Raw genomic sequence first — 27,835 nt, forward strand, 5'->3', positions numbered from 1 at the left:
TCTCCCATTCAGTGTATTGTCTTCATTTTGTTAATGGTTTCCTTTGTTGTGCAAAAACTTTAGTTTGATGTTATACTACATCATACTGAGTTTATTTTCTTTACCCTGTGCCCCTGGACTAGACTTCTAATTAGTGTTCCTATTACCCTACCTTTATACCCTACCTTGCTAATTTCCTTATTACTCTTACCTTTTCTTTCTCTAGTTCATGATACTTTATTCAGAAATAACAGCCAAAATGTTCTTTCTAAAACAATTCTGGTCCCAGTACTCTCCTATTTAAAACCCTCCAGTGGTCTCCCATGCCTTAGGGTAAAGTTGAAATCCTCTAACATGGCTTATAAATTCCCATTGGATTCTTGTCTCTCCTACCTTCTCAACTTTTTTCTGTGCTTACTCTACTGTAACAACTACCTTCTCCCAGTTTCTTAATAGGCTGAGCTACTCTCTACTTCAGTGTTTTCTCAAAAGCTATATTTTCTGCTTGGCAAGATTCTCCCCACTGCTCTTTTACACTCTGTGCTCATCATTCAGGTTCTGGAGTTAATGTTGCCTTTTTAAGGAAGCCTTCTGATAACTGTATTGTTAGGTTCACCTATAATGTGTTCTTATACCATTGTTTTGCTCTATACTATTCACTATAATTATAATTAATTGCCTGATTACTTGGTTAATGTCTGTGTCCCTACTAAACCAAAAGTACCATGTCATTAAGGATGATATATGTCTTTTCCATAGTTATATCTGAGTCATGCATAAAGCCTGGCACGTGAGTTCTCATTTTATATTTGTTAGGTTAATAGAGAAATTACAAAAAACCTTTGCGTCTTCCAAGGGTAGATTTAATATATTATTCTATAAATACCTTTTCCTACTGAATAGCAGCATTATAGATTGGACATCTATAGATTGGAAATTTGACTTTAGTTCAAGGATAGACCACCTTGAACTATGGATAATCTTGAAAGTGACTGGTCTTTCCCCTATGGATTCCCCTTGAAAGTGACTGGTCTAGGAATGGGCATGTGAACCTGGTCTGGCCTATGCAACATGAAAAGAAGTATATAAAAGCTTCTGGAAAGGCTATCCTTCATTCTGAAAAGAAAGCCACTGGTAGCCTGGCTACTGCTAGATGTGAAGATGGAAGAATATAACCTAAATTACCACTTGCAACCATTCTATGACTATAAGGAGAAGTAGCCTTAGGATGAAACCAACTCTGTAGAGAGAAAAGTATAGAGACAGAATCTGGACCCTTGCTGAGATACTTGAGTTGCTGGATTAACGAACCCTGAAACCTTAGTGTTAGACCACATTGCCAGCCTATGAGATTGTACGTTTCCACATTTAAGTTAGTTTGAGTTGGTGTTCTGTTGCAGCCAGAAGCATCCAGATTTACCTATCTGAACAGTTTAAAGGTAAAATTAACTGTAGACAGAATGAAATCCATTCTTAAATATACAGGTTAGTAAAAGTACCCAAGTTTTCCTTTCTTCGTGGAAAGAAATGATTAAAATGCAATATGTTTTATCCACAATCTTTTTTGCAATAATCTGAAAACCTTCGGATTCAACTGCTGACATACTGGAGGGAAGCAATAATATATCAATGAAAAATAGATAACTTCTAACTTTTGTTTTTAGGATGCATTGTTTTATAAGTTCTGGCTTAAACAGCTGGGAGTTCATAATCATTCAGTCCAAATAACAAAGGCATTTTGTGGTCACTTCCAAAGAGAAAGTAGTTAATTTTGATGTCTTGGTTTTCTTCTTCAACTTTGGCTTAGAACATATTTACCTTATTCATTAGATGGATTCTGAAGTGTCTTCTAAGAATTGCTATTAAAATGACTGAGTTAAAACAATTACGAAATTGTTAAAACAGACTTTTGTTTAACTTATTCATACTTTTTGGAAGCCTGCTGAGTAACAGAATCAGTAATCTGTTTAGTTCAGATTTATAGATATATATTGAAGACTCTTGTTGTACCAGGCAGTACGCTGTATACTAGGGAAAATGGGTAATGCCACACCTCAGACTTAAAGGTACTTACTATTTAGTGGTGAAAACAGTACAAAGAAACTATTAATTATGGTTTAGTGTATATTGTGCATTAGTAAAATAGTGTGCAAGTTTCAGGAGGGCAGAGGAACAAATGACTAATGTGTCTCATTTGTTTAATCCAAGGAAGGTGTCACAAAAAGGAGAGCCTACTTAGGAATACTTAAAATTTCTTTCAACTACCTTGTTAAGGGAGAAGATAAAATAAGCCACAGAAAAATCTCATGGAAATGTAGTAGAAATAATTTTTTTTTAAAAAAAACACTTTTTAGCCAGATCAACAAATTTGTGACCAGATTTATAATTTATTAGTTCCATGAACCACAGGGAAGTTACTTATCCTGTGAATGAGTTTCTTTTGTATGTAGAAGCTAATACTTACCTTACTTTATTTGTTGTGAGAATTGTTACAGCTATTACTTTGGGCTAATATTTGTTGCGTGATTACTATGTAATTACCATGTTAAGTATTTTCAATGCTTCATCTTATTTTAAACCTGATGTTTTTGCATGGTGTGCTTTATGGCCCCCCTTTGCAGTTGGTGACATGAGATACAGATTTAATAATTTGCCTGTGATCCCACAACTGTTATCAAATCAAAAATTTAAGGCCATGCCCTTAATAAATTTTAACGCTTCTCTCCTCAAATCTCCCTTTCCTTCTTTCATTTTGGGTATTATTAGATTCCTTTGATATTTACCTAGTGTCTCTCTGCATAGTTAAAAATATTTGATGCTGTAAAAACAGTACCATATAGTTAATCAGAGGATTATGTGATATCATTTAAGAATTAGGGAATATGCCCTGACTGGCATGGCTCTGTGGATTGAGTGCCAGCCTGCAAACCAAAGGGTCACACCAGTTTGATTCCCAGTCAGGGCACATGTCTTGGTTTGTGGGCTGGGTCCCTAGTAAGGGCACTCAGGAGGCAACCACACATTGATGTTTCTCTCCTGCTCTTTCTCCCTCCCTTCCCCTCTCTAAAAATAAATAAAATAAAATGAAAGAATTAGGGAATAAATACCAGTTAAGGACCATACAGAGCACTTAAAAGAATCTTGTTCTTTGTTTGACCTCTCTGACTCTCCATCCAGTCTCATGAATTCATTCAAGTTGCATGGCAAATGACTTAGCAAATCAAAGAATAAGACCTGGAGACCAGACTATACCTCTGCCTTGTCCAAGACAGGAAACCAAGTCAAACATCTGAATCAGGCCAGGCCAGCGGTCATTGCCACATTGTTCTGCCCTACTCATAGATAAAAGGATGATTTACTGAGTGGTAGGCTTTTGGTCATCTGTTTGAAATATACATAGCATTATGTTATGTAAAAAAGACTAGTCATGGGCCTTGTTTCCTGGATCATATAGGAGACCATCACTTAACAGAGTGTACTAAAAGTACATTGCTGGAGCAAAGGAAATATTTTATAGAGTAAGAAATAAGAAATGAATATTTACAGATAAGTGAAATAATTCCTATATATTTCTTAAGAGTAACCAGTTGGAGAGAGTATTGATGGCTTGGAGAAGTTTATATGTTGATCATTTGTTTAGCTCTCCAGAAAATAGGTTATTTTATTTTAAAAGTCTTCCAAATGCATTAGTTTATTTATCAGGTTATGATTTTAAATTAGTGAATTTATATAGGGTACTTGCAGCATACATCCTAATTTACAGGTTAATATATGGCATCTGAAATGGATGCATAGTAAATATATTCAAGATCAGAAAACATGTCCATGCCTAATTGCTAATGATAATTGTATGTTCTTTTGTATATTCTGTGTATCTGGAATCTATATGGGGTAAATTTATCTTGCATTTTAGACATTCTTGATGATTTGGGGCTTAGGATATATCCTGTTGTCAACCATGTGATACTTAAAGCCAGAAACTCACTTTATCCCTCTTAAAGTTGTCCACAACAGAAATTGTTACTTGTATATTGAGAGGAATTCTTTCCTTGGTGACAAGAATGAGAAGGAAGAAATGTCTTCATTTATTTTTAAGTTTTCAATTTCACACCATAGGTCTACATTTCAGCTTCTATCATAACTGTTCCCTTGGAACACAGTGATTTTCTAGTCTCTTTTGTGTAAACATAGTGACTCTTTGAATAGCCTTTCATGAGTATATTTGGGGACTGTCATGAACTCATCTTTACTCCCGACTGTTTATTCTACTAAACTTCTAGAATTGTGTGTGTGTGTTTATATATATACACACATATATATGCATTCAAGTATATTTAAAATTATTGATAGGTGGTTTATGAATCAGTTTGGGTTTCTTAGCAAGAGAAATATGAATGTTGGAGATAGAGTTAATGAAGCCATTACTCAGCCTGTTTTTCTCATTGTGTGGTATACTTGCAAATGAGAAGTCTTATCAGTAAAAAACTGAAAAATAATGTGAGAATACTTCTAACAGTATAAGTATTACTGCCCCAGTAATCTATAATCTGAAAATTTTTATCTAGATTGTAACTTGAACTTGCACAGGGACTAGATAAAGTCATTTTGTTAATGATTATTTATAAAAAGTATTGATTGTTACTAGACCAACAAGGTATTAGATTTTCTTGAGATGCACAGAAATCACTCTACTATTCAGAACCTTTGTTGTAATGATTTCTTTTCCCTGAAAAAATTCAAAAAGTTTAATAATCTTTAATTGGGAGAGTGCATTTCACCTACTTGTTTGGCTGCCAAAGTATCTTACAGTTATAGATAGAGTTGAATACCATAAAAAGTACAGTTATGTTGGTTAAAATTATACTTAATTGATTGTTTAAACCATTTTTACATACACACAGAAAGATATTCAAAATGATGAAGATTCCCAAACCAGCTCTGTTTGGATTAAACATAGCAGTCAAGGAAAAAACAAAGATTTCAGGAAAAATACGGGTTTTCTTGAAATGAAAAATGCCTTCCGAGAGACCATGTATAGAACCCAGGTAAAACTTTATTGGCTTAAAAAAAAAAAAGTACATTGCTGGTTCTTATAGAATTGCTTAAGAGGTAATATTTGGTAGAAATAACGAATTTTGGAATCATAGAACTAGTATTTGAACCCAGCTGTATTTTAAAGACTGTGATTTGAGCATATTACAATATTGCCCTATTGCCTCTGTGTTGAGATTCTTTGTGAAATAATGCATACATGCATATAGAAATATAGTTCCTAATACAGAATATATTCTAAACACATGGTAATTACTTAGCACTCTTCTCTATTAATATAATGTGTCTCATAAAGGATTTGTATCAGCACTATGTATATTCATAATTCATATGAATATAGAACAGTTTTTTTAAATGACACAAATGAATTCTATTTTGATTTAAATGTAAAACAAAAAACAGGAGGGACTTTGAACTTGAAGATGAAAAGTACCTTAAGACAGCACATAACATAGCTCTCAAGTAAAAATTTTTAAATAGCAGCAATCGAAAAAGGCATGGTTAGTTCAATTTCTTACTGTGTTTTATGGAACAGACTATTGAGTTCATTTACCAAATCATTAGCCTAGTAATTATTATTACTTAGTCTAAACTAAAATGTTTTTAGATGTGACCAGAAAGGAATTAAAAATATATTTTGTTTTTACTGTACCTGTCAAAAATTTTACAAAGAGAATTCTAGGACCAATTTGGACTTTCATAAACTGAACGGTACTTTAAGGAATTTTATATGGAGAGATTAGATAAAACTTTCTAAGAGTTTAAAATATTTTTGCATTTTTTTTCTGGCTTTTCCAAAGTATAATTGATACTTATGTGACTTGGAAGACTACTATTTTCTATGATTAACTACGTATACATGGTATTAAGAAGAGATTTCTTGAGTTGATGTGTCTGCTGCAATAGTTACTGTAAACTGCAACATAAAATTTTTTTAATGCAGAAAGGGATGATGGAGTTATTAAAATAAATTTATTTTTTTATTTAACATAAGACTCAAAAGGAGATTTCAGGAAAAATAGAACTTATTAAAATACAACTGTATGCACCTTGAACTCCTTTTAGGACTTGAGGCTATAGGTAAAATTCATGTAGAAATTTGTATTCTTAAAAATAAATATCTTAATATAATAAACAATATAGTGTGTGATACCCATACTCTGTTTAATGTTATTATACCTGTGTTCTGTAAAATGATTTTCTTGAGATGTTTCATTTGATATGCCTAATAATATCAAGATTCTATTTGATCTACAGCCTGAATGTTTTTACAAACATTTGGGAATGTAAAATAATGAAGATAACTATATTCTGTTTGACTAATCATATGACAAATATAGAAAAAACAGAGATTCCCAGAATGATTAAGTTTATAAAATTAAAGCATCTAATTAAATGTATATGTAAACACAGTGTAAGCCTTTGTGAACTAAAAATTTGCATTTTTCTGCTTCATAGTAAAACTATGATGTAATATAATTCACAGAGCTTTTTACTGTATTTAATTTCATATGTACATTTTACAAAACCTACCTTCCTGAGTTGGTTTTTCTGTTGTGACTTGCTTTGGTTGTGTTGAGGTATGGCTAACGTGCAGTCTAACTAAAATATTTTTATAAACATGCAGAAAAAAATTCAAAATCATGATGAAGATGTTACCGTTAGTTCTGTTTTCACTGAACATCACAAAAAAGAAAAATTCAGAGAGTCCAGTAAAGATTTGAAATTTATTAAAACAAGGAAAGCTTTAGGAAAGCACACAGATAGAAATCAGGTAAGAGCTTCTAAATGAAAAATAATGTTTATTTTACAGTTCTTTTCTAAATTTACCAAATATGTCAATCATTAAAATTGTTTTTAATTATATGTACAAAAGTGTTTATAAAGCATTTATGTACAGTTTTTAAAAGAATACAAAAATGAGTACTATGTTAACTCACCAGCTAGGTTAAAATATAGAGTATTCCAATTTTGTAAGACCCTGTGTGTGTGTGTTATTTCCACACTGCATCAGCTTTTCTTCCTCTTAACAGTTGATAATCTCTGTCTTAGAATTGATTTTATTTTCTTGTTTTTCATTATAGTTTTACCAGCAGTTGCTGTGTCCCTAATGATATGTATCTCTAACAATGTATCCCCTTTCATTTTGCCTGTTAATGAACTTCTTTTTTTTTAAAGTTCATGGTATTTATAAGCCTTCTTTAATGTGCTTTTTTTTTTCTGATATGTATAATTTTTCACAATTTATCTTCTGTCTATTTTACCACTGGAAGTTTTGGGTTTCTTTTTGTCGGTCTGTATTTGATTGATTGGATGGTTTTTACAATTATGAACATCTCTACCATAAGTAGTGTGAGAATTTTTTAAAAATTTTATTTATTCATTCATTCATTCATTCATTCATTCTCACCCAGGCACACTTGTTGATTTTTTAAGAAAGGGGAAGAGAAGGATAGAGAGAGAAACATGAATGTGAGAGAGAAACATCTATTGGGTGCCTCCTAGACACTCCCTGACCTGGAACTGAGCTGAAACCTAGGCACATGTCCTGACTGGGAATTGAACCCATGATCTTTCAGCTTTTGAGACAGTGCTCCAGCCACCTGAGCCATACCAGCCAGGGAAACAGAGTGAACATTTTCTTACATACATGTTCAAGAGTTTCTCTAGCATAGGATATATTCCTAGAAGTAGAACTCATATGTATGGTGGGCTATAAGGACTTTGCATGTTCAACAGTGCTAGGTAATATCCAACTGTTTTCCAAAATATTTTACTTAAGGGATACCACCTCCAAGAGTGGATGAGATTTCCTATTGTATATAACTCTTATTATATTTTTTTAAATGTATTACACTTGTCTTAAGTTTATTTGGATTTTATAACATTCATGTTGACAATTGTTTAATTGTGGTCTAAATACATGTAGAAGGAAATTAAGAAAAAAGATGAAGACATTCAAAGGAGTTACACTTTGAGGAAAAAAGGCAAAAGAGAAAAAGAAAGAGATTCCAAGAAGGACATCAAACATGACAGATTTAAAAGTACCTTAAGAGAGCACACATATCGAGACCAGGTAAAACTTTGTAAGCTAAGCTAAACAGTTTTGGGGGGTTTTTGTTTTTTTCTGGCTCTTCCCTAGTATAGTGTAGATATAAGTAGTCTGTCTTTTATGATTGCTTGCTGTGTTAAATATAACCTGCACACCGTATTAAAAAACCTTGAGTTAATCTGGTATGATACACATAATTAATGTTATAATTAATTTTGCTTCGCAACGAAAGTATTTTTACATGTATACGCAAAGAAATTTGAGTTAATAATCATGTTATTGAAATACATTTTGTTTCTCCTAAATGTAACAGAAAGAAAGAAACAAAAAAAAAAGGCTAAAATTCTTAAAATGAAAAGTACCTTAAGACAACGTGTGTGTAGTTTGGGTAACACATTCTGATCTAATGCTTGGATTTTATCTTTCTCTTTTCTAGTGTAATAGAGACCATTTTAATAAGATAGGTTTTCTTTTAAATGGGATCATTCTTGAGGTAATTTTCGTAGCATATAACCTATTTTACAACTTAAACCACAGCATGTTAATGTAAATGTATTCAGGAGGCTCTTCAGTTAATGATGAAGGTAAAGAATAATGGATCATGTTTTGTGTGACAAAGAAACAAAAGAAAGGTTCTAGGAAAGATTTAGGACAGGCTAAAATGAAAAATACCTTAAGAAAATACATATGTAAATATCAGATAAAATTTTCCAAATCAAAATGTTTGCTTTTTAAAACTTTTTAATTTCATTGTGTAATCTTTATGTAATATTATTGTAAGGATCTTTGCATAAATGTGTTCTTGAACTACATTGTCCACTGTCATACTAATTAATCATTTGTGTTGACACTATCTATTGTGCATTGTCTAAAGTACTTTTCCATTTCTTTCCATGCAGAAAGAAATGAAGATTCCTGTTTTTGCTGATCATGCCAAAGACTCAAAAACCAAGGATATCAGGACAGATGTGGATATTGTTGAAATAAAAAATGCCTTAAGGAAGCACATATATAGAGCTCAGGTAGAACTTGGCATACTAAAAATTTTATATAGTTTCCTATTTTTCTCTAACGTAACCAAAATATAATAATAATAATAGTAATAATAAATGGACTCATTATGTTTAATATGTCTTAAAACAGTTTTCTTAGTTCATTAGTTACGAACAGTATCCTCTTTGGCCAATTAGTAAATATGCTGAATTCTTTGCCTTTTATACCTCCATGATTACAGATCATTTGTAACAGGTTTTGCTGCCTTTCCTATGGCAACTGCTGTTTGTTCACCTTGCCCGGGCCTTCACCTAGAGGGAAGATTTCTTTAGTTTCCCTTCCTGTCTCCTTTCTTTTGTGTGAGCACTTAGTGAAATCCATGGAGAAGATCCTGCCATTGACTGCAGCCTCCCCTTAGGTCTTCAATTCTCAGGGGTTCTTTTCTCTCATGCAACCCTCACTTGACCTTTAGCTAGTGGTGAAAAATTTTAGCTGAAGTTTTCTTACCCTCTTTAATGGAGGCCTCCTCTTTCTCCCATGCTCTGTCTCAGAAAAATCCGTGCTGATGTCCTATGTCCTTAAAGACTCCTATCTTCTATTCCAGTTCAGTTGATTGCACTAAGGCCTCTGTTCTCTGTTGAATTCAAGAAGAATTGTGATTTGGTAAACATTTTAGCTTTTTATATAATCAGGATAGTATCTCTGTATTTGTTGCAGATATTTTTCTATTTTAATATTTTAAACAAATATACAGTTATAGGTATTTTTTAACAGTAGAGGTTTGTATGTGATTACATAGAAAACATGGCTACATTTTTTTTTTCTATGGACTCTTATACAAAATGTTCTTCCCATTTATATTTCTAATTATTAGAATACTAAGGAGAGTGGACCTCTCAAGGTCTTCAAAGTAAATATGACTTTACCTTTTAATTTATTTTAATTTAGAAGGAGTAAATAGAGAATGTTCATACTAGTCAGAGTACCACTACCCTAAAATGATAGACACCCCTAGCCTGAGCAAACATGACTATCAGATCCATTAGATATTAATAACATCTTCCGGAATCTGTTTTACAAGTTTGGCCAAAGTTCGTAAGCTGAAATGTATTTTTTTAACCAAAAATGTTTAATTTTAATTATATGATTGCTCTTTTGTAGGCTATCAGATACAGCTGCATTAGAATGGATAAGCAACCAGTATACAACGTGGAGGTGAGGGCATGGAGTAGGGTGGTAACAGGGCAAAAATGAAGCTTTGTGTTTTGTCATTTTTAGTTATTTGATATAAAGGAATGTCTTGGCAGCACAACAAAGCTTCCTATTAAATTTTAAATGTAGTTTCTCTTATTAGAAATCAAAACTAAAAATACTGTTATGCTTAAAAAAAATTTATGATAGTAAAAACTAATATTAAGAGTTAAAAACTTACCTTGTGCTTATCACAGGTGAGTTTTATATCCCTTTTCTCTCATTTTATAGCTTTTATAATTAGTACTTCTAGATTAAAGTTTTAATATATTTACAAATTTATATTTCCTCTGTTCAATTATTCATTTCTTTAAAATGATTGTGTTATTACATGTAGTCTTTTAAAGTATTTTTGATTCTTGACTAGTTCAAAGTAGTTACTTTTAATGTTAAAAAATATTTTGACCAAGGGGAATGTATTTCCTGGAACTCTTACTACTACATTAATGTCTACCCTCAGAGTGATTTTATGATTATTATAGCAGTTGTTACTTTCTGAAAATATTGATGGTGCTTGATGAATTTTAATGTATTTAATATATCTTAATAGGCATTGTTTGCTTATAGGTTTAAAAGAAAGATAAAAAAATAATTTTGCACCTATGAATTATGTATAGTTGTAGCTCTGTCTTATGTTTCCTCATTTTCAGTCAGACATTACAAATGCCTTTTAAGGTTTTCTTTTAGAGATAGGATTTCCTCTTACTGTGTGAGGCAACAGAGAATAAGAAATAAAGCAGTAATATATTTTTGCAATGCCTTAAAGTTGTAAAACACATTTATATAAATAATTCTTTTTGAATCAAGTAACAATCCTATGAAGTTGTAAAGGCGGGATTTATCATCATTTTATATAAATGAGATTACAGCTCTTTGATAGGTCAAGATTTGATCCCAGAATTTTACCCTTATCTTTTAGTCATAGAATCTTTCCTTTCTTAGGTAAAAAATACTGAATTTCCCAGAGGTGTACTAAATTTAATAGAAAGTCTCATAGAAGGCCAGTTTTTTAAAGAAGCCATTGAAGAACTTTCCTCTTTGCAAGCACATTATATCCCTCCTGTATGTCTTCTTCATGCTCTTCTAGAGAATATTCTACAGGTAAGAACAATGTTTCAAGGAATGTTAAATATGAACATTTTTTATTTCTTGTATGTTTACAGCTTATTTTCTCTTTTCATTACTTCTTCCCTCATTTTAATAAGAAATGTGATACCCATTTATTATCATTTCTCTTCTGGTTTTAAACTATTTACTAGGGATTACTCTGAGTGCTTTTAACTTAATATTTTATCAGAATTTCCAAGATAATTTTATCTTGGATAAAATGTATCTGATTTTTTTTCCCATGGTAGTAAAGTAGCCAATGTGAAAATTAAACTACAATGATCTAGGATGCCATGTGGTAAAGCACTCCTTTAGTACATTGATAATAATCATGTTTATTTATAGTCTAGATAGACAATATACTTTCTAAACTGTGAAAACCAATAGGAACAGTTTTTCAAATGTAATTCTAATTGTGTTCACCATCTAGGTGCCAATTTGAAGAAATAGCAGATGAAAGCTATGTCAGACTAATGTTGGTGATAAGAATGTTGCATGAAAATTTCTTACCTTTAGTTCCTTTCAGGTCACATTTAAAAACTCTCAATCTCACTATAATCAATAAAAGTAAAATGGACATTTCATACAGGTTAGTCCCAAAAGCTGGGATGATTTAATGTGTAGATACATATTTAGAGTATGACTCTCTTTGTTGTATTTAATTAGCTAAATATGATACTTTCATCTGATCTTTGTCCAAACACATATATTTAGCGAGAAAGTTAGGCCAGGGTTATAGTCTTAGACTGAATTAGCTTGTAAAACTATACTTTTGGCTATAGCGTTTTATTTGTTTGTTTATTTTTAAATAATAGGATAACATAGATACGTTTTCTGGTCGATACTTTCATATATTGTCAGCTCTTCTTCACCTACATCCTCCTTGGAAGTCCCCAGCCATGTCAAGATATTACTTAGAATTGTTTCAGTGTCCAACCTGTACGAAAGGAGCATGGTCTCTAATAGAAGTGCTTATCAGGTAAGGGATTTCACATGTAAGGATTTAATTTAACTTAGTAGTTGTTATGCTTTTTTATTCATGAAAGAAGTATAATACATGTCTTTGAGAATTTAACATGTGTGTGAATGTAGAATGCTTGTGTTGTATTTATTACAAAACTTTTATAGTAAACGCCCCATCGAAATTGGTCATGTTTGTCCATCAGTTTATTTAAAAAATAAATGTCTATTGAATGCATAAAATGGATTTACAGGAAAGCCAAATTATTATTTGTTTTTATTTTTACAAAATGTTAAGTTTGCATATTGTTTTAAAAAGTTAAAATTAATTTATTGAATATGCATATCAACATCAATATCTATTTCAGTGTTGTATTTTTTCATCTGGTAATTTGAACTTTGAAACTGAACTTACTGTTTCCTAAATATGTCATCCCTTTGCCTCTGCACATGCTGTCATCTAGATGCTGTTTCATTTCTCTTACAGGTGTTACTCTTTCTAGAATTCCTTCCTGTTTCACCTTTCTCCCAGACAGAACTAATGTTTTTCCCATTCCTTTCTGATAGATCTCTGTTCTGATAGCCTTCCTTTGTGTGGGAAGTACTTTCTTTTTATCCAGGTGATCAGTTTTAGGGGGTCCATAGTAGTGACAGAAAGAATACTTGACAAGCAAAGTCTAGACCTTTGGTTATCAATTTGAGATTATAATGTTGTGATGTGTAGTGTTGTGAAGAGAGCAGACTGCTAGCTACCATGCATTTACTCATTCTTTCAACATTCTTTGTCAATAAACAGTCTTTTCAATGTTTATTGAGTACTTAGTGGGAGCTGGGCACTGTACTACATTTCAGGGATAAGAAAATAAATATAAAAAACAGTTCCTGCACTTTTTAAGGTGACTGGGATATAAACACAATTCTAACACAACAGCATTAGCCCAACATAGGTATAGGATATGAAGATATATGGATTATGCAGCTGACATCTTCCTAATTTGCAAATCTGTCACTGCCTTTACTTTAAAATCCCTCATTGCTTTTCATGTAAACTATTGCAATACCTGCTTTGTTGATCTCAATTTCACTATTTTCCCTTTATCTTTGAAAGTAAACTGATCTTGTCATTTCCCAGGTACAAGTCCTTCTCTAACTCACGTACCATCTATAGGAGACAGTTTAAATTCCTTAGTAAAACATGTAAGACCCTTCATGATTTAGCCCCTCTATACGAGGTCTATCCAGAAAAAGTCCAACCATTGTTAATATAACAGGAACAGTTTGCACCATATTGATGTAACCTGGTAGCCAAGGAGAATGGACTGGAATGTGCATGCATGACCAATGTTGACTTTACTGTACTGGTCAATGTGGGCAGTAGACATTGAGTGAGCATGTGTGTTGTGTGGCCATCGAATTCAAAATCACTGAGCAAGAAGAGCAATGAATCTGCATCAAATTTTGCTTTAAGCTTGAACATTCCTTCACGGAAACTGTTTGGATGATTCAGAAGGCTGCAGCTATGGGCAACTGGTGATAGGTAGCTTCATCACAACAGTGCTCTCTCTCTTGCATCACATCTCCTTCAGAGTATTTTTGTGAAACATCAAATCATCCAGGTGACTCAGCCACCAGCCTACAAACCAAGTTTGGTGCCCTGCAACTTCCGGCTTTCCCTCAAACTAAAATCACCTTTGGAAGGGAAGAGGTTTCAGACCATCGATGAGATTCAGGAAAATAAGATGAGGCAGCTTGATGGTGACTGGGAGAACTGTGTAGGGTCTCAAGGTGCCTACTTTGAAGGGCTCTGAGGCACCATTGTCCTATGTACAGGGTTTCTTGTTTCTTTTTCAATAAATGTCTCTTTTTCACATTACATGGCTGGATACCTCTGGACAGACCTCTTACATCTGTTCTCATCTTCATTGTTTTCCCAAATGTGTTCAGTGACTAAACTATTTTCCGTTTCTTATGCCTTAGCTCTTAGCTATTCTCTGCCTATATATACCTCATTCTTGCCACTGCCCCAAGTATCTGTCTAGCTCTTTCTTATGATTTAAAATGCAGCTCAGGTGCCACTTCCTAAATCTTGGCCATTTCCATTGAGTTACTTCGTACTGATGTCAGCCTTTGACTTTTTTAACAGTAGATGATCACTTTTAAGCATCTTTAACCTCAGGGCATAATATAAAACCTAGAACATAAAAAAGGTTTATTAAATATTTGGATGAATTAATTGAAGCTACAGGAAATGACATTTCGACACCTTAAAAGTAGATTTTTTTAAAATAAATTAAAAATTTTTTTTTGCCCTAACTGGTGTGGCTCAGTGGATTGAGTGCCAGCCTGCAAACCAAAGGGCCACCTGTTAGATTCCCACTCAAGGCACATGCCTGGGTTGTGGCCAGGTCCCCAGTAAGGAGGCATGTGAGAGGCAACCACACATCGATGTTTCTCTCCCTCTCTTCTTCTCTCCTTTCCCAGCTTGTCTAAAAAAATAAATAAAATTTTAAAAAATATTTTTTAAAAATTCTCATTTGACATGTTCATTGATTTTTAGAGAGGGGGAAGGAGGGAGGGGGAGAGAGAGAAACACATCCATGTGAGAGAGAAATATCGATCGGTTGCCTCCCATATGCACCCCAACCTGGAGATCAAACTCACAACTTAGATATGTTCCCTGGCTGGGAATCAAACCAATGACCTTTTGGTGCATGAGATGATTCTCCAACCAAATGATGAGCCACACTGGCCAGGGCAAGAGTAGATTTTTTGGTAAACAAATATTTAGATTTTAATTCAAAATAATTAGGTTTATTGGGGATGTGAGGAAATAGCTTAGGGAAGTGGTTGGGGTGTAGATGAGCTGGATGATATTAGTCTACTTTTTAATGTATTTGAAATATTTTATAATACACATTTTTAGACAAGAAAAAATACTGTGGTAGCCATCTCTGGTAATTTTTAGGTAAACTGAATAACTGAATCTGAGCATGGAGGATCTTCTAGAACAGATACGAATATTAAATGAAATGTTAAATTTAATAGCTATTGAGGACCTTCCTAACTTGTAAATGTGGTATACAAAAAGAAGATGGGGAAGGTAGAGAAAGCAGTAGAAAGTTACAAGTATATTGTTAATATAATTGATAATGAAGTTGGAAGAAAATGTAATAAATATTGTTACCTAGAGTTCTTAGTAATCTTTTGCACAAGCCACATTTTAATAGGGCATATCCATTATCTCGGAACATTTTGTTGGACAGGACTACTATAGAAGATAGAAAGAAAATAAATTTTGAACTTTTAGAACTTTAAAAAATAGCCCTAAAATGACTTTTATTTTACTAAATGAAAAAGAAAATTATCTTGAGTAAGAGGATGGTTATGGGGAGTTATAAGTTGAGAGTATAGCTGGCCATCCAAATTAAGGGTTTAATGGAATTCATTATGTTTTATTCTTTACCAGTGATATAAAGAGAACAAAAGGAGAATACCAGATGATTGTTAAATGTTACAGTCATTGAAAAATAGAGAAATTAAATCTGTATTAAAAATTTAGTATTATGAAATACTTGACATGGCTGAAATTTTAAAGGAAGAAAACATTAATAGTTATGGAATTTGCTTAAAATTTTTTTAAAACAAATTTCACTAAAAATCTAGTAATACTTGGAAAAAAAAAAACTTCATCCAAAAATTACTTAATAAATGGCTTGTATTTTTGTTGGGTTCATGTATTTCAGGTCTTGCCTTTTCAATGAAAGTTTTTGTCATCAAATTTCGGAAAATATTATTGGCCCTAAGGTACTCCACCTGACACTGCTCAAGTTCTTTTTTAATTTAGTTGAAAGTGAAGTACGACATCTGAGTCAAAGGTAAGTTTTAATTACAAAAAAACACCCCACATTTTTCTATGTTTATATTGTTTTATGTACTATTTTTCTAATCATTTATATACGTTTTTTGTTTTTTTGTTTTATTTATTTTAAGAGGGGGAGGGAGGGAGAGAGGGAGAGAAACATCAATGTGTGGTTGCCTCTCACATGCCCCCTACTGGGGACCTGGCCCACAACCCAGGCGTGTGCTCTGATTGGGAATCAGACTGGTGATGCTTTGGTTCGCAGGCCAGCTACTCAGTCCACTGAACCCCACCAGCCAGGGCTATAAACGTTTTTTAAAAAGTCACCTAGTTTTTTAGTTTAGCTTTATTTTTAAGACATTTTCTAGACACAGTCCTTCAGTGGCAGTAGAGATTTAATACTCTTCTTATGTATCCTTAGTTCACATTTTTATTCTTCACTAACTTGCACATTTCGAAAGGTGAGAGTGTTTTTATTTTTCATGATTTATATATTTTTGAATTCTTTGGTAATTGAATGCTTAAGTAAAATGTAATACTAGGTTTTAACACTAAATCTGTAATATTCATGCTATGAAGCATAGTTATTTTACTTTGTGTACTTGCTGGTGATTATGTTGAACTCAGGCCATTTTTTGTATTTTGTCCTTTATTAGAAGTGTATATTATTGTTGTTATGTATTATGACATTTCTGTATTCAGAAATTGCTGAATTTTTTTTTTTTTTTTTTTTTTTTTTGTCTACTGGCAAGATACTATACCTAATAACTGTAGTTATCAAATTGGCCATAAATATATACTTTTTGTTCATATTTTCATTAGGTTGTATGACTGGTCAGATTCTCAGAGTCTGAAAATAACAGGAAAAGCAATTCTCCTTGAAATCTTCTGGTCAGGAAGTGAGACCTCTGGTCTTTTCACCAAACAAGTAAATATGCTTTTGGAGTGGACTATATATTCTCACAAGGAAAAATGCAAGTCTAATGATGTAAGTAGGATTAATTTACAAGTGAATAATTCTATATGGAAAAAGAACACCTTTGAATTATGCATTTTTTCTTCTCTGTATTTTTTGAATTACTTGAAAAGAATTAAAATGAACCTGAATATATCATCATTTTCTATTTAGTTTGTGTAGTTTTAAGATAAAAGGTATTTTGGAGACTCATTTATTTGTCCTCTCTCATTAGATGTAGGAGGTAGAGACAGTTATTTGGTCTTTTATGATAAGAAATCTATAGTTACTTGTCATTTTAGATTTTTACTTTTGTACATTTCTATTCTCAAGGAATCTGTGATTTTATACAATTTTTTTGTGTGCTAATAAGAATTCCTACTTGTTTTTAAAACTACCTTTCTGGATATTGAGTGATTTTATGAACTGTTTCTTTGCAGGTAGATTTTTGCCTGTCATTAGAAATTTAACACAGTGATTTTAGTGTATTAGCTATCTGAAGGGTAGTTGGGAAAGTTACATATAGTAAAATATGTAAAGTGTATAGTAATATACTGTGTCATGATTTGAGTGCGTTTTAAATATTAGTTACGTTTCTCCTTTTCAAACAATCTGTCTTTGGGACTTTATTATCTACTTTTTTGTGTTAACTTCATTAATGTCTGCTCATATTTTTACAATTACTATCTCTTCTACTTGAATGTTTGGGTGTTTTTCTTTTTGGTCTTTATTTCCAATATATACACTTAGTATAAACTGCCTTTTAAATACACTTTGAGATCTATTCCACAGGTTTTTGATACTTCTGGTTGCTTTTATTGGTTTTTTTAAACAGTAGTTTTTATTTTCAATAATGAATTCCCTTGTGATCCAATAAGTTTTAAGAGTGTTTTACAAATTCTAAATGGATGGGTTTTATTACTGTTAATGTATTTTGTTTGTGCTTTTGTTGTTAATTTCTAACTGAATTTTGGTTAAAGAATGAGCCCTATATGATATCTGCTTTCTGAAATTATCTGAATTTTTCTTTTTGACCCCATATAAGATTAGGGGCCACATGTGTTCCCACTATTTTACAGTGTTCTCTATCACCTATTAGCTCAAGCTTGATAATTGTTCTGATTAACTCTTCTGAATCTACTTTGTGAATTTGTTCATTTATTGTGTTTTTGTTTTGTTTTTGTAACAGTTTCTGTTTTGTATATAGTGATGCCATTTATCATTCATGACTGATAAATTGTTAAATTGTAGCTATGTAATTTTTTTTTCAGGAATAGTAAGCAAAGTAGTTAAGGTAGACACCTCTGTTGTCAAATGTCATAAGTCTATTCTACCTTAATATTAAGGGAAATTCATATATAATTTCTATTCTAATAATTCCCCTGGTCCATTTTCTCTCCTCTCCTTTTAAGTTCCAGTTAAACTTATATTTCACCTTCTCTATATGTTTTTTACCCTGTCGTTTATATTTTTTAATTTACTTATTTTTAATTATATTTATTGATTATGCTATTACAGTTGTCCTAATTTTTACCTCTTTGCCCCTGTCCACCCAGCACCCTTGCTCCCTCCGGCAATCCCCCTACTGTGGGCACAATTGTTCATGTCCATGGGCTATGCATATAAGTTCTTCAGCTGCTCCATTCCTATACTGTATTTTACATCCCCACAGCTATTCTGTAGCTGCCTATTTGTACTTCTTAATCCCTCACATCTTCACCCATTCCCCCACATTGCCCTCCCATCTGGCAACCATCACAATGCTCTCTGTATCCATGATTCTGTCTCTGTTCTTTTAGTTTACCCAGGGTTTGTTTTTTTAGATTCAGTTGTTGATAGATTCGTTTATTTTGCCATTTTATTGTTCATAGTTTTTCTTTTTTTCCTTAAATTAGTCCCGTTAATAGTCCATATAATAATGTTTTGGTGATGATGAAGTCCATTACTTTTTCATTGTCTGGGAAGCTCTTTATCTGCCCTTTGATTCTTAATGATAGCTTTGCTCAGTAGAGCAATCTTGGCTGTAGGTCCCTGCTTTTCATGACTTTGAATATTTCTTGCCAATCCCTTCTAGCTTGCTAAGTTTCTTTTGAGAAATCGGTGGCAGCCTTATGGAAACCCCTCTCTAGGTAACTAACTGATTTTCTCTTGCTGCTTTTAAGATTCTCTGTCTTTAATCTTTGGCATTTTAATTATGTGTCTTGGAGTGGGCCTCTTTGCATCCATGTAGTTTAGGACTCCATGCTTCCTGGACTTGGCATGTCTATTTCCTTCACCAAATTAAGGAGGTTTTCTTTTATTATTTTTTCAAATAGACTTCCAGTCTTGCTCTTTCTCTTCTCCTTGTGGTACTTGTATGATGTGAATGTTGGATAGGTTGTAGTTGTCCCAGAAGCTCCTTACATTATCCTTGTTTTTTGGATTCTTTTTTCTTCTTGTTCTGATTGGTTGTTTTTTGCTTCCTAATGTTCCAACTTATTGCTTTGATTCTCAGCTTCTCCTGGTGTTTCCCTGTATATTTTTTTTTTATTTCAAGTATTGTATCATTTGTTTCTGCTGTTTTTTATGCTGTTGAGGTCCTCACTAAGTTCCTTGAAATCCATATAACCAGTGTTTTGAACTCTGCATCTGATAGATTGCCTATTTCCATTTTGTTTAATTCTTTGTCTGGAGTTTTGATCTGTTCTTTCATTTTGGGCCATGTTTCTTTGTCTCTTCATTTTGGCAGCCTCCTTGTTTTTGTTTCTGTGCATTAGGTAGAGCTGCTGTGACTCCCTGTCTTGATAGCATGGCCTAATGTGGTAGTTGTCCTGCAGGGTCCAATGGCACAGGCTCCCCAACACCCAAGTTGCGTACTTGAGGTTGTGCGCCCTCTACGTAGGTTGAGTACACTCTCCTCTTGTAGTTGAGTCTTGATTGCTGTTGGCAGGTCAATGAGAGGGATTTACCCAGGCCAGTTAGTTGCAAGGCCTAGCTGTGACCACTGACCACCAACTTCTACCTTCTGTGGATGAGCTGTGTATAGGCAGGGTGGTGGTGCTCTGATGTGGTCTGTAGCTGTCCACTGGGTACACAGACCATGGGGTTTTCCTGGTGGTATAGGCCAAGGTCAGCCCCCACCTGTGTAATGCCTGGGACCACCCTGAATGACCAAAGTCTGCAGATGGCTGCTACTTGTGCTGGGCTTGAGATTCCTAGGGGAAGCCAAGCTCTGAATCTAGGCTGGCTGCTGCTAGTGCCAGGCCTGGGGCCACTTAGCAAGAGGTGCAGGGACTGGGAGCTTACTGAGGCTGGCTGTTGATGCTTGAGAAAGTTTAGGAAGTTGTGAAGCATGAGCGAATACGAGCCATTCATATGGAAAAGCCACTGTCAACAGCTGGGTTGACCCATAGGTTGAGGAACCTCAGGGGGTTCCAGGGTGGGGCAAACAGTGTTAGCCAGGTTGATGGAGTCTCAGATATGGCATCTGCCTGCCTGTGTGTGTGAGAATGCTGCTCCCTGCTCTCACTTGATGCCAGATACTTCAATTCCTCCCCTTACGCAACTGGTGCCTTTCAAGCTGATATCCCAGTGCTGGAGCTCAAGAGGGAGTGAGTCTAAGTGAGACCACATGTGAGTTTTTTAGGAAGAACTGCTTGGGACTCCAGAAGTTTCTTCCATCGACTCATTCCCCGCTGATTTTTGCAGCTAAAAATTGTGGGGATTTATCTTCCTTGCACTGGAACCCTGGGCTGGGGGGCCTGGTGTGGGGCTGGGACTCCTCATTCCTGAGATATCCTTCCTGAATTTTTATCCACTACATATGGATGTGGGACCAGCCCATTCAGCATCTTCAACCCTCCTACCAGTCTGGATGGATGTGGTTTCTTTAATTCTGTAATTGTTGGACTTACATTCAACTTGATTTCTGACATTTTTGAGTGATGGTTATTCTATAGTTTAGTTTAATTCTGATGTGGTTGTGCAAGGAGGCAAGCTGTGTTTATCTACACCTCCGTTGACAGGATTTCTGCTCTCATTTATATTTTCAATTTTTGGATATATTTGGAACAGCCCGTATACTGTCCTTTCATCCAATTTTTAGTTTGCTCTTCTCTTGTCAGTTGTGTCTAATATGTTGTTAAACATGACAATTGTACTTGAATTTTTGTATTTTTTTTCCAGTTTTAGACCTTTTTACTTCCAAGTTACTATTACATGTTTTTATGACTCCTACTTCCCTACAAAATTTTCAAGCTTTTTTTTTTACTTTTAACATGTCAGTAATAGTTATTTTATAATCTATGTCTGATTATCCCATATTTTAAGTGTCTGTGGATCTGTTTCTGTTGTTTGCTATCTTATATCTTTTATATTCCCTTACAAGCTAATTATTGTTCAATATGAGCCATAAATTGCATTTGAAAAATTGTAGAAACAATTGTGGCAAAGGCACTGAATATCTTTCTTGGAAGAAAATTTCTGTTAGCTTCTGCCAGGTGCCTGGATATAGTACCAGTTGAGGACCACTCTAATTCAGCAGTTAGGTTGGAAGGTTCCTGGATGGTCCAAATGAAGTACACAGCTACCAATACATGTATTTTGCTTCTGATTCACTCTTACTCTGAGGATGAAACCCTTCAGGGTATAAGAGTATTAGCTGTTAGGTCTTGGGCTATGATTTTTATACTCCTTTTTCCCTAGATTCCAAAAACCATTCTTCTGTATCTCAGCTCTTTTTCTGGGGTTAGCAAAATATTCTAATGACAAAGTCAGCTACCTTTGAGTGCTTCACTTGGCTTTTACCTTCCCCCACATCTTAGCTTAGCAATTCCTCTTAACTTTCCAGAAGATATTTTATATATTTTATTCAACATTTTTAGTTTTCTTTTGAATAGGGTTTATCTGAATTACCTAGGCCTCCGTTATCTGAAATAGAAGTCCTTATTCGGTTTAAAAAATTCTATTGATGGAGTGGGGAGGTGTCTGAGACATGCTTAAAAGAAAATTCTTTTGAGGCCCCTAATTTTTTTTTTTACTTTATTTTTTTAAAGATTTTTTTCTGTGTGTAAACTATACTTTGTGATCAAGTAATCATATTACATAGCAGTAACCAGGTGAGTAGCCTTTTTCTTATACATGTATCTTGTTTAAAAAGAAATATGATTATACAAATGTATAAAACTTTTAAATAGTCAGCAGAAATAGAACAATCTGCACTTCATTGCCAGTTGACTATCGTACTTCTAAACTGAAACTAAGAAATTCTTATTTATTACCATCTACCTTTGTATGTACTTTCTAGACAATACAATCATTAAAGATAGAAAACATTCCTCATTTTTAACATTTCTTTTTTATCCATTTGATTGCATAAATGAAATGGCTTATTTATCACTAAAAACAGTAAAACTACCATTTTCAAAATTTTACTAAATCACCAAAGGACTACCATGGATAAGAATTTACTCTAGAAAATAGTAATATAAATAGTGACAAATTCACTTTTTACCTTGTTACCTTGTAAATATACTAACATATTTACCTTGAGGATTTTTGTTCAAATTTACAAATATGTTGAATTTTTCTGCCATAAATTGTAGGATCAGTTGTGACAAGAGAACAGATTTTAAACCTTTCAAAATAATATTGTATTTATCATTTTAATTGCTTAAACTTACATAAAGTATGTTTTTATTGTTACTTTATTTGTTAGAATTCATTCTTGTACTTAATTAAATCTTTTTGGCAGTTCCCAATTTCAGGAATTCCATGCATGTTCACAGACATCATTTTCTGTACTGTGAAGCATTTGTTTCATGATTTGCTGAGTTGAAGCATTCAATTTGAGTCATTAGCTAAACAGAAGTCCTCAGTTTATGCTAATACTGTTTTGTCACAATGTCAATCAGCAAGTATTGCCGAGTGACACCATGGCAGTGAATTTCATTGTCATTAATCTGAGAAAGCTTTGGGCTTTCCTTGGCAAAGAGCAGAGGTGGGCTGTGTCAAGGTTATTGAGGAGGTACAAATTTTTCTAAGCTTGGTGGTTAGTCCTACTTGTCTTTGTGATGTTTTTAAGTGCTAATTCATGATACCCCTACAATTATAGGTAGAAACAGAACCTAGTTCGTATTTTAAAAAAAGGAAATTGAGGCTAAAGAGTATAAGTATTCAAGGTGTTTGCAGCCTGTTAGGCAAAGCCTTAATAGAGCCCAGTTCTCCACTGTAGAGTATTTTCTCTGGTTTTATGCAAATGACGTCTTTAAAACAGGAAGAGGCACAGTATGTTCATTATGTTCACATCTTTCTGACAGAGGTACCAGAGGAGCAGTTTGTCACCTGTTTCAGTGGGGCATTTTAGAAGTCCTACTTGGGGATCAGATGGCCAAGATTCTAGTTTGTTCTGTTATATGCTAGTCAACTTTTGGAAGATTATTAACTTTCTAAACTGGAGATTACTTGTACTGGCAGATAATAGAGAACTGTATTGACAGAATGTCTAAAAATAAACTTTAACATGTTAGGAGTTGTAAATATATGTCATGTGCAAATCATGTTATTTATTTCTTTAATTCTTAGGATATTCATGTTGTGTTCTTTTGGTTTTAACAAACACTTCAGTATTTTATGAATACTTTTCTCCTTTGGTGGTTTATTTACCATTTTACTCATTAAACCACTTCTAGAGCATATATATCCACTATGCTGGAAATAGTTCTGTTTATATCCTGTTAAAGTCGCAGTGAATACAGTCCATAGCACAACGTCTTGGCCCTATGTTGATAGTGAGTACCATAGTTAAGAATACAGTATAACAGGATCCAGAAACCTGGGTTTAAAAGTGTCTTTTTATATAAAAGTTTTCTACTGTGGTTATATGCTTTGTGTTATGTATGATTAGCTAATAGCACACAGATAAGAATAACTTGGGCAGGATCTTTGTTATTCATAGTAAAGGAACTATAGTCACTTCTTCTAGATACTGCAAGATCTATTTCTAACATGGTAATATCAAGGAAAATTGAATATTAAGTAATGCTGATACTTCTTTGTGATGTCAGGTACATATGTAAATATAATTGCGTAAGGAAAGAGGAAAAGTCCCAACTGGTTGATTTTAAGTTGTTGTTGTTTTAAGATTTTATTTATTTATTTTTAGAGAGGGGAAGGGAAGTAGAGAGAGAGGGAGAGAAATACTGATGTGTGAGATACTTCAATCAGTTTCCTCTCACATGCCCCCAACTGAGGACCTGGCCTGCAACCCAGGCACCTCCCCTGACTGGGAATCAAACTGGTGACCCTTTGGTTTGCAAGCCGACACTCAATTCACTGAGCCCTACCAGCCAGGGCAGATTTTGGAGAACATGGATCTTGACAGGAGCAGTTTGCTAGTTTACACATAGATTTTCATTGTCCTGTTTTATGTTCTCTTCATAACTTGAGCCATGAGAAGTTAAAATTTGCCCAGAGTGATCATCTACATATTGGCTTTACAAAGAATGCACTTGTCTTCATGCAAAGTTTTTTGAAGACTGACTAAGATCCAGTGTTTAAGAAGTCAATTCTTGTTAGCTGCAAGGCTTGGACACTACTAGGGCATAGTACAGGCAGTGGTACTTTTCCAGCCTGCTAAGGCCAGTCCTGCTGCTCGCTTCCCAAGTCACATAACTCTTAACTGCAAAGGCTTAAATCCAGCCTTCTAATCAAGGCAGAACAGGTGGTGGTACTGATGCCCTACTCATGTACCCTGACCTGGCAGGATCAGGCTGTAGTCAAGGTTCTGTATTGTGGTCTCTAATCATACAGGAGGAAGAAGAATGCTTCCCTAATCATGAAACTTAAAATCCTCTTGGCCTCATTTCCTCAGAGTCTCTCTCCCAAAATCTAAGATGTAGCCCTGCCAGAATACAGTGTACTTGGCCCACAGTGTGGTAGGGCACAGGGGACCTGCACACCTGCTCAGGACCCCAACTCTGAGTTTTCCCTCAGTAAACACTCTTTGGTATGCCTGATGTATGTGTTGCTTGAGCATTTGCCCTTGTTTGCACAACAAACCAGAAATAGAATTTCAGTTTTGAAATCATTTAACTAGTAGCTTCTTATAATGAATTATGACCTAGTGAAATATTATAGGTGTATACCTATAAGAACCATGTCTGCTGAGGACAGGGGAAATAAATCCAGTAGTCACTGAGAGTTCAAAGTGCTAGAGATTTTTTTTGTCACTAATGCCCTATGAGACATAGTAGGATGGCAAAACATAGCAATTATAATCTATTTGGATACCATAACATTTATTAAAACCCTTTCACATGCCTTCTACCCTACTGTTAATTTAGTGATTTTTTTCTCATGCCTAGACAAAAACAGCAACAATATAGGAAACTCAATGATACAATTTTAATGTCATTGTGAAAAGAGTTTTTATTTCAATCCAAAGTGTTTAAAAATATTTTTATACTTCATCTTTACAGTTTACATATTAGATATTTTTTAAACACTAGGGTAAAGCACACTTATTATAAGTAAGGTTTGTATGTCTTGCTATAAGAATTTAATAACATTTATTATAAAAGTGACAATATAAATAATATATTTTTGAACTACAAAGCTAAAAATGTTTATTTATTTTTTAAGTATCTTTTATTGATTATGCTATTACAGTTGTCCCATTGTTTTATACTCACTGTCCCTCTCCACTTTGCACCTCCCCTCCCACCAGCATTTCCCACCCTTAGTTCATGTCCATGGGTTATACATAAAAGTTCTTGACTTCATTTCCTATACTGTTCTTAACCTCCCCCTGTCCATTTTGTGCCTACCAATTATACTTCTTATTCCCTGTATCTTTTCCCCCCATTCTCCCCTCTCTGCCCTTCCAACTGATAACCTTCCACGTGATCTCCATTTCTGTGATTCTGATCCTGTTCTAGTTGTTTGCTTGGTTTGTTTTTGTTTTTGTTTTTTTAGGTTCAGCTATTGATAGTTATGAGTTGTCATTTTTCTATTCATAGTTTTGATCTTCCTCTTTTTCTTAGGTAAGTCCCTTTAGTATTTCATATAATAAGGGCTTGGTAATGATGGACTCCTTCAACTTAAATTTATCTGGGAAGCAGTTTATCTGCCCTTCCATTCTAAGTGATAGCTTTGCTGGGTAGAATAATCTTGGATATAGGTCCTTGCCTTTCATGACTTTGAACAGTTCTTTCCAGCCCCTTCTTGCCTGTAGGGTTTCTTTTGAGAGATTAGCTGATAGTCTTATGGGAACTCCTTTGTAGGTAACTCTGCATTTCTCTTGCTACTTTTAAGATTCTCTCCCTATCTTTAATCTTTGGTAATGTAATTATGATGTGCCTTGGTGTGTGCTTCCTTGGCTCCAACTTCATTGGGAGACTCTGAGCTTCCTGGACTTAAGGAAGTATATTTCCTTTACCATGTTGGGGAAGTTCTCCTTCATTATTTTTTCAAATAAATCATTATTATTTCAAATAAGTTTTCAGTTTCTTGCTCTTCTTCTTCTGGCACCCCTATGATTTGGATGTTGGAATGTTTAAAGTTGTCCCAGAGGTTCCTAAGCCTCTCCTCATTTTTTTGAATTCTTGTTTCTTCGTTCTGTTCTAGTTGAATGTTTATTTCTTCTTTCTGTTCCAAATTGTTGATTTGAGTCTCGGTTTCTTTTCCTTCATTGTTGGTTCCCTGTATATTTTCCCTTATTTCATTTTGCATAGCCTTCACTTCTTCCTCTCTTTTGTGTCCGTACTCAATCAATTCTGTGGGCAACCTGATTACCAGTATTTTGAACTCTGCATCTGATAGGTTTGCTATCTCCTTGTAGCTTAGTTCTTTTTCTGGAGTTTTGATCTGTCCTTAAATTTGGACCATATTTCTTTGTCTTGGTGCAACTGTTACGTTGTAAGGGGCGAAGCCTTAGGTATACACTGGGACAAGGAATCCCCCTTTGTTGCGTTGTGGCACTGAATGTGGGGAAGGGGTCAGAGAGGAAACAGTGCTGCTTGTCCAGCTTTTGCCCTGCTTTCAGTCGCTTCCCTTGCTACCCACAAGCATATTGGGCCTTTTTGGTGCTGATTCTCAGGTAGGTGGGTTTGTATACATTCTAGGACCCCGTGAGTCTCTCCAGTGAACTATCCTGTGAGGTTGGGAGTTTCTCCCACTGCTGCAACCCCCAGAGGTTTTTACAGGCAGAGGTCTCGAGGCTTTAGTTTCCCTCACTGTAACCTTGGGTTGCGCGGTCTGTCTTGCTCCCCAGCTGTCCCCTCACCAACTATCTGCACATGAGTGTTGGACAGCCTGGTCCTCCACCTTACTCCACCTCCTCTCTGCCCCAGCTGCCTGTCTCCAACCCTTCTACCAGTCTGGATGAATGTTTCATCTTTAACACCTTGGTTGTCAGCTTTTTACAGTTCTTTTTTTTTGGCAGTTCTGGCTGTTTTTTGTTTTTAAATTGATTGTTGTCCTTCTTTTGGTTGTGCAAGGAAGCAAAGTATATCTGGCTATGCCTCCATCTTGGCAGGAAGTCCCAGTATTCATATTTTTAAACTATGATCTCTGTACGTCTATAAGTTAGGTAATGATGTTTGATACAATTTAATTAAAATTTGAATCAGTGTCTTTACAACAAAGAATA

The 27,835-nt window shown here is 34.3% G+C and overlaps 1 protein-coding gene across 1 annotated transcript in view; it reads left to right on the top strand.

Moving 5' to 3' along the window:
* The window catches only part of SLF1 (SMC5-SMC6 complex localization factor 1), a 70,384-nt gene that overhangs the window by 19,512 nt on the left and 23,037 nt on the right, over window positions 1-27,835 (top strand). Inside the window, exons 6-14 of the mRNA XM_054578285.1 lie at window positions 4,881-5,024; window positions 6,659-6,805; window positions 7,961-8,107; window positions 8,983-9,105; window positions 10,238-10,291; window positions 11,270-11,428; window positions 12,250-12,413; window positions 16,138-16,269; window positions 17,076-17,241. Coding sequence (XP_054434260.1) covers window positions 4,881-5,024; window positions 6,659-6,805; window positions 7,961-8,107; window positions 8,983-9,105; window positions 10,238-10,291; window positions 11,270-11,428; window positions 12,250-12,413; window positions 16,138-16,269; window positions 17,076-17,241 — 1,236 coding nt within the window. The remainder of the gene's footprint in view (window positions 1-4,880; window positions 5,025-6,658; window positions 6,806-7,960; window positions 8,108-8,982; window positions 9,106-10,237; window positions 10,292-11,269; window positions 11,429-12,249; window positions 12,414-16,137; window positions 16,270-17,075; window positions 17,242-27,835) is intronic.

The sequence above is a fragment of the Pteronotus mesoamericanus genome, unplaced genomic scaffold (assembly GCF_021234165.1).
Source record: "Pteronotus mesoamericanus isolate MK-2021 breed Mesoamerican mustached bat unplaced genomic scaffold, CSHL_Meso_final contig_50, whole genome shotgun sequence".
In the NCBI taxonomy this organism is placed as follows: Eukaryota; Metazoa; Chordata; class Mammalia; order Chiroptera; family Mormoopidae; genus Pteronotus; species Pteronotus mesoamericanus.